A 7501-nucleotide genomic window follows, 5' to 3' on the forward strand; every position below is an offset into this window, starting at 1 on the left:
GCTGTGATGTCTCCACACAATCTTCTCTTCTCCAAGCTCAACAGCCCTAACTCCCTCAGCCTGTCCTCACAGGGAATGTGCTCCAGTCCCCTGATTAGCTTTGTGGATTCCCCTGGACTTCCTCCAACAGTCCCATGTCCAAATCAATGTCATCAACAGCACAAACCTCAGGACATAAACCAAAATCTACACACAGCTCTCCCAGAACGAGCTCAGCCCTTACACAAAGCTGCAGAGGCAGCTGCTCTCTACTTATGCCTTGATAATCATCTGCTTCCCTTCCACTTGGTGCAAGATGCTGCCCCTGGGGCTCCCTCACCTTTGGGCTCTGTGATGATGTGACTCACTCCCAGCCTCTGGCACACACAGTGGAATGCCTGATTCCCAGGATTGCACCACTGATCAATGTAATCATTGGAGCACGTCCAGATCATGTTATTCATTGTATCGTAACAGGCACCTAAGGAAAGGAAAAGTGTATTAGAAAACCACACCAAAGTCTTTTCACAGCAGACAGAAACCCAAATGATCTGCTTTAAAAGTTCCCTAACAGCCATTTGGTGATAATGCACTGGAATGAATCACATTGAAAGGAGATATTTTAACAGAGGAATGAAGGGAATGCACAGCCCTTTGATGTCCCAAGAAAATGTACAACAGCATCTGTTTCAAGCAAAGCCACCAGTGCTCCTTATTTATCAGTTTTAGCATAGAACACATATCATTCCTCCCCAGGCTGATCCCACACTGCTATGCATAAGCTAAAACCAGTCTACTCCAGTAGCAGATACTGGGAACTTCTGGAAAAGTCGTTTCCAACTTATTTTCCTACAGCTATGGACAATTAAGCACCTTAGAGAACTTGTTTTAAAGGTCCTGTGGTAAAACCAGTGGTTTTAGTAAGACACAAGCAGGACCAGACAGCAAAGGGCTGAGGGGATTAGGGACATAAGTGCTCTGGGACAGACAGAAGAGCTCCAAAATCACCTGCTCTGTGTGTTTCAAATGGTTAAAACAGGTTAACACACAGTTACACCTCCCACACACAGCCCAGAGTATTATCTCCAACTATTTTCCTCAAGTGTTTAAGACATAAATTCTCCTTCAGGCAACAAAGAACTCTGCTTAGTAAAATGCTAGCAGTGATCTGCAGTGCTTAAGGAGTACAGAGTGTTTAAGGGATTATCTTATCCTACCAAGCAGGTAGGATAAAATAACCCCAACCAACCAAGTCCTGAAGAAAACTGTCGTGAAATTTCAGTTCCACAAAAATGAGGAAACAAATTCCTGCAATGTCTTTCCAGCTCAGCTGCACTGATGTGTTTTCAAACAGAGAGAGATGCTCAAAATTTTGCAGAACCTCCAGCATCAGTGGGGTATAGCAGAAAACTTCTCTCAAGGTTCTTTTCTGCTACAGAACAGACTTCTGAGCTTGTGTGCAGCCAGAAGTGCAAAAGAGACTGGAAATTCCTTCAGGGAATTGAGAGCTTGAAAAAGTGTTCAACGCACAACACTTCACCGCGGACACGGAACCTCCCCCACCGCAGAGTGCTTACTGCAAATCCAACTCCAGACAGGCTGTTTAGAACCTGAGTGTGTGAGCTATGCCCAGCAAAGAGCTGCAGTCCTTACCCAGCCCTGGAACTAGAGCCCCACGTCCCAGGGAGCTCCCTGCAGCGTCGATGAGATCCGCTCGGCTGGTGAACTGCCCATCCGAGATGTTGAACACCAAGCTGGAGGCAAGGACTGCACAGAAACACAGCTCCAGTCAGTGTCTGGCAAGCTTCCTGCACTTCAGAGACCCAAGGACCCCCCGAGTGCCACAGAGGTGTCTGACTCACTTTTCAGGGATGACAGGGCACTGGTGCCCCCGAAGAGCGAGCGCGTGGCCGAGCTGCCCGAGCCGCCCGGCGGCGGCACCAGCATCACCAGGTACGTCCCACACGTGTAAATTGGAGTCTTCCTCAGCATCTTCAGGGGCAGCCCACAGCTGGTGTTGGCAGCTGCAAGTGTAACACAAACTCGTATTGCTTCAGGACAAGGCAGGTTTCTATTTAGGGCCTCAAAGGAATCAATATGGAAATTCAGCTCAGCTTCGCTTTGCAGCATTTAGATGCTGATTTAAGAAGTTTGTATAGAGTCATGGGATGGTTTGGGTTGGAAGGACCTTAAAGAGCACAGAATCAAGCAGGTTGGGAAAAATCTGCAAGATCATCAAGTCCAACCCTACCATGGTTACCAGACCATGGCACTAAGTGCCACATCCAGTCTCACCTTGAAAACCTCCAGGGATGGTGAATCCACCACCTCCCTGGGCAGCACATTCCAATGCCTGAGCACTCTCTCCCTAAAAAATCTCTTCCTAATATCCAACCTAACCCTCCCCTGGCAGAGCTTGAGTCTGTGCCCTCTTGTCCTGCTGCTGGTTGCCTGGGAGAAGAGACCAACCCCCACCTGACTCCAACCTCCTGTCAGGGAGTTGCAGAGGGTGAGAAGGTCTCCCCTGAGCCTCCTCTTCTCCAGGCTGAACACCCCCAGCTCCCTCAGCCTCTCCTCACGGCACTTGTGCTCCAGTCCCTTCCCCAGCCTCGTTGCTCTTCTCTGGACCTGCTCCAGCACCTCAATGTCCCTCCTCAACTGAGGATCATCTAATTCTACCCCTGCCATGGGCAGGGACACCTCCCACTAGCCCAGGTGGCTCCAAGCCCATCCAGCCTGGCCTGGAACACTCCCAGGGATGGGGCAGGCACAGCTGTCCTATGCAGTGGTGGCCTCACAATCCCACACACTCAGCACCAAGGCCCAGAAATGGATACAAACAGGTTATTTAACTAAAGAAAACAACTTCAAAAGAAAATAAAACCATTAGCTATGACCAAAGCTGTTGGTCACTGCATGGTGCTCACCATGCTGAAAGCCTCAGAGCCAGCTCAGCTCTGCACATGCAGATGACTGAAGACTCACTCTGCATTTCCTATCTCAGGTTCTCCTGCTCCCCACGAAACACACACAGCCACAGTGATCTCCTCCTGCAACAGCTGATCAACACTTCTGAGCTCTGACTAAAGAATGAGCCAAGAATAGCCACTTCCTCTCCTTCTTCTGCAGCACTTCAGTTGCTAAAGGGCAAAACAGCCTTTAAAATAGCTCTTCAAGCAACTCTTTGCCAATTTCCCTGGAAGCAGAGCTAGTTCAGGTGTAAATCATTTTAATGGGAATACTTTTGTTTAAACTGAAGAAAGAAAACTCATGTGCTTATGGAGGAAGAAAAGTCATAGGTTCAAGCATTCTTCCCATTCTTCATTCTTAAACTTCCCTCGAAATCAGCTCCTCATTTAGCAGAGGAACTGCTAATTAACTGCTCACTTAGGCACTAAGCAAGCACTGCATGTATCTCCCAAACACTTCCTTGGGGGAAGCAATGCACACTTCGGGTTTGAGCCTGTCCTGAGAGGTCAGTGATGGCTAAAATTGAAAGTGTATATGTTGAGAGACAAAACCAGGAGAAACCAAACCCTTCTGACCTGCCTGGTCCTCCTTCAGCGTGTTGGAGATGGTGGAGCCTGTGAGAGCAGCCAGTGTTGCTGATGGGGAGGCTCTGTACCTTGACAGCCTGCTCAGCAGCATCTCATTGATGCTCTTGGCAGACTCCCCCTCTTTCCTCATCAGTATAATCCTTTCCTGCAGAGGATTTGCTATGCATATGCCATTTTCTACCTATTCAAATGGAGAAAAAAAAGTACTTTAGCTGTTGAAATCCACAGGTGAGAGAACAGCTTAGCTCAACAGAAGAAAACAATACGAGAGATCAGGTAGGGATAGAAACTGAAACTCTGATGACAGAATTTCTGGCCAAAAAAGAAGTGTTATAAAAGCAAGATGTGTAATTTTTTGGTGGTGACTCTGTGGTTCAATAGAGTAATTATATAGGATAATAAAGACATTAACATCTTGTACCTTCCATTGATGCCTGTCCTTAAAGACAGAACTGCATGTCAATCTCTAATTCCTTCCTGGAATTTTACTTCAAACATATCATTGAACCCATATTAGAATTGAAATTTATAATCCTCTTGTATTTTGCTAGTGATGTTTCAGGGGCAAGTTGTATAAAAAGAGGCTTTCACACCATTTGCCAGGCAGAAAGTGATTTGCTCAGACCACAGCTCTGAGGGGATGTCTAACTGCAGTGCATCCCTTCATGAGGAGCTGATTTGCAGCAGCAGGGATTTTCCACAAGTTGTGCTACTACAGCCTCCCAGCTCCAGCTGCATCATCCCACTCCTTCCTCCTCTGCTGAGGAGTACAGACGTAAAAAATACGTTACCAGAGAGTTCACACTGCTAAATATAACAGTCACATGTGCTCTGGAGAGGGAATTGGCCAACCCACCCCCTGTGCAGAGATCTCCTACATATCCATTCAGATCACACACACGAATACCCAAACCAACAGGTCCATTTGGCAGTGCTGGTGTTTCCCTCCCAGCCCAGAGACACAACACCCACATGGTTTGCTTACTATGATTTCAAAGATGTCCATGAAGACAGAGTGGCCTTTGGGGGTTTTCTCATTGAGGCTTGCAGGAGACCAGATCCAGTAGAAGTATGTGCCATCTGAAGAGAGATGCACCGTGGTCATAGTGCTGCCGACTGGGAAGTGGTTTACTGGCATTGGGATAATCTGACATACCTGGGAGACACAAAATATCCTGGTTGAAAGTTTGGCCTTACAAGTATCAACAGTACTGCAGATAACCAGAGATCCAGTGCAGTTAGTGCAGGAGAAGTTTGTTAAGGGACTTACTTGTACTATGACACTTCTTTCTCACAAAGAGCTGTTACAGGACATTTGCCAATGTATTTAAACCATCACCTATCTCAAATTTAACACATCTAAACAGAAAAAGATCTGCTCCTCTCCAGTGACCGAGACCACAACCACAGTACCATCAGGAAAATAGACACCCTGAGAGTTATCTACTCCTTCAGCTTCTCTGGAATATGACTTCCCCCAGGGAAGAAAAGGGGAATCCAAAGTGCTCAGTTTCAGGAAACAGACTGGACATGAATGTGTATAACCATCCTTAAAACCACAGCAGGGAAAACCCAAAGTAAACAAACTGGGAAGTTTTACAAAGGGTGACACTTGATTAGCTATGAAATACAATCAGATCTGAAACAACACCTGAATTTTGGTGGAAGATCAATCCTACAGAACAAGGCTGTTCTGAAAGATCAGGCTCTCAGTTGAAGTCAAAGTCCATATTGACATTGTTTGATTGGTTTACAATGTGACCACACCAGAAGGATGGAATATCTGAGTTGGGAGGGACCCACAAGGATCATTAGTGCAATTCCTGCCCTGCACAGACACCCCAACAATGCACCTTGTGCCTGAGGGCACTGCCCAAACACTCCCTGAGCTCTGTCAGCCTTGGGGCTGGGACACTGCCCCGGGAGCTGTTCAGAGCCCAAACCCCTCTGGGGGAAGAACCTCCTGATATCCACCTAACCCTCCCCTGACACAGCTCCAGCTGTTCCCTGGGTCCTGTCACTGGTCCCAGAGAGCAGAGATTGGTGCTGCCTCTTGGGAGGAAGCTACTGCAGATGGGGCTGAGTCTCCCCTCAGTCTCCTCCAGGCTGAACAAGCCTGTATCTCTATACCCTGGATCCAGAATATACAGATATGCTATATCTAAACACACACTCTGAAACTGAGTGACATCTACAATTTCCAGGCTCCATCACACAGTGATCCCAAGGAGTGTTAGCAACAGGCAGTTTCACAAAGTAAAAAGAAAGAACTTCAAGGCTAAAAGCAATTAAGGCTAAAAACGACTGTGCTCCATGGCAATGTTTTCCTGCTGTACTGTACCTCCACCCCACGTGCTGCTGTTACCTGAAGGGTATGCTGATCCACGACCTGGAAAAGGTAGTGAGGCTTGTTGTCAAAAGACACAGGCCGATGCAGGAGTTTGCCATTGCCAAAGGCAACCCAACCTGCCTCCAGCTCCTCGTTCCGGCAGTACACGAAGCCCCTGGCAAAGAGACCAAGCAGCACATCAACACTCCTCCCAACCCTGCCCTGCTTTTGGGGTCTGCAGGAAGAACTCCCAGCCACAGCCTTGAACTTTGACTCAACTAAGAGTCAAGTCAGCAGTTTGGGTTGTGAAAGACTTAAGAGCATAACAAGCCTTGTGATTGCCAAGTACTGAAGGGATGAGAATGTAAAGTGAGTCACATCTGCACTAATCACTGCTGTAATGAATGGCATAATTGGAAAACAAAGACTTACAAACACAGCAATTGTACAGCTACAATATATATAAAGTCACAAACCCAGCCTGGAGTTGTCCTTCTCAAAGAATAAACCAACTCACTAAAAGTAAAAATTAAATCTAAATATGATGGGTACTAATCCTCTTTGCAGGAGGTTGGATCTCCAGAGGTCCCACTGAACCTCAGCTGCTCTGGAATTCCAGAGAAAACATCCTCAGGAAGTATTGGAGATGAGAAAAGCAACACAAAAAATAGCATTTGATTAACATGCACAATATCATGAATCACAGAATGGTTTGGGTTGGAAAGGATCTCAGAGATCATCTAGTCCCAATCCCCATAGGCTCTAGTCTTGCTAGACCCAAACACGAGAGGGTTAGCAAAACACTAACTTATCACAGATCACAGAGTTTTAGGGGTTGGAATGGAGCTTAGGGATCACCCAGCCCCAACCCCTGCCCTGGGCAGGGACACCTCCCACCAGAGCAGGTTGCTCAAGGCTCATCCAACCTGGCTGTGAACTCTGCCAGGGTTGGGGTTTTTGCACATTAGTGCAGAACAGCAAATATTCCCCTGTCATTTTTGCACATTTGTGCAGAACAGCAAATATTCCCCTGTCACTTACCTCAAAGTCCCGTGCAGGCCAGACCCCAACTTGCTGATTCCTCTGCCCACAGAATTAGTGGTGTAGAGGTAGAGCCCATCTGCTGCCAGACACCGGCCCAGGTCTGCATCTGGGACAGAGCAGAGCACAGAGCTGTCCTCAGCACCACCCCGGGAAGGCCCCGCGGCCACCGCAGGGCTGCGACCAGCACACGCTCAGGACAGGCCACCACCAGCCACTGCTTTTCATTTGGTGTTCTAAGAGCTTCTGCAACAAAGTCCAACACAGCAGTTTCTTCCCAGCTCTTCCAAGCCCTACAGAGGTGCTCAGATGCCACCAACTCCCTCACACCAACACCAGAGCTGTTCAAACCTGCTGCTCCTGGCAAATCAGCTGAGCAAGAATGAGGTGCCACTCACTCAGCTTCAACTTGGAGACAACAAGTGACACTGGCATTGTTTCTTTCCACAGTTCTAACGTTCACCATCCACTTCTGATTAATCTCTTCTCCCTGTGTAGTGTCCTCATTTCAGTGCTAAAGGTTTGGTTTTAGGTATTCTTGCACAAACTGCAATAAAAGTTGCTATTTCTGCACTGCTCAAAATTATAAATCCAG

At 47.4% G+C, this 7501-nt stretch overlaps 1 protein-coding gene across 1 annotated transcript in view; it reads right to left on the minus strand.

Annotated features, from left to right (window-relative positions):
- HECTD4 (HECT domain containing E3 ubiquitin protein ligase 4) overlaps positions 1–7501 on the minus strand; it is a gene marked incomplete at its 5' end in the record, with an annotated part of 57761 nt that overhangs the window by 46365 nt on the left and 3895 nt on the right. The window contains 7 exon segments of the mRNA XM_009084407.1: positions 320–460; positions 1633–1746; positions 1842–2003; positions 3525–3717; positions 4522–4692; positions 5902–6040; positions 6907–7015. Coding sequence (XP_009082655.1) covers positions 320–460; positions 1633–1746; positions 1842–2003; positions 3525–3717; positions 4522–4692; positions 5902–6040; positions 6907–7015 — 1029 coding nt within the window.

Source organism: Acanthisitta chloris, unplaced genomic scaffold (assembly GCF_000695815.1).
Source record: "Acanthisitta chloris isolate BGI_N310 unplaced genomic scaffold, ASM69581v1 scaffold11261, whole genome shotgun sequence".
Classification (NCBI taxonomy): Eukaryota; Metazoa; Chordata; class Aves; order Passeriformes; family Acanthisittidae; genus Acanthisitta; species Acanthisitta chloris.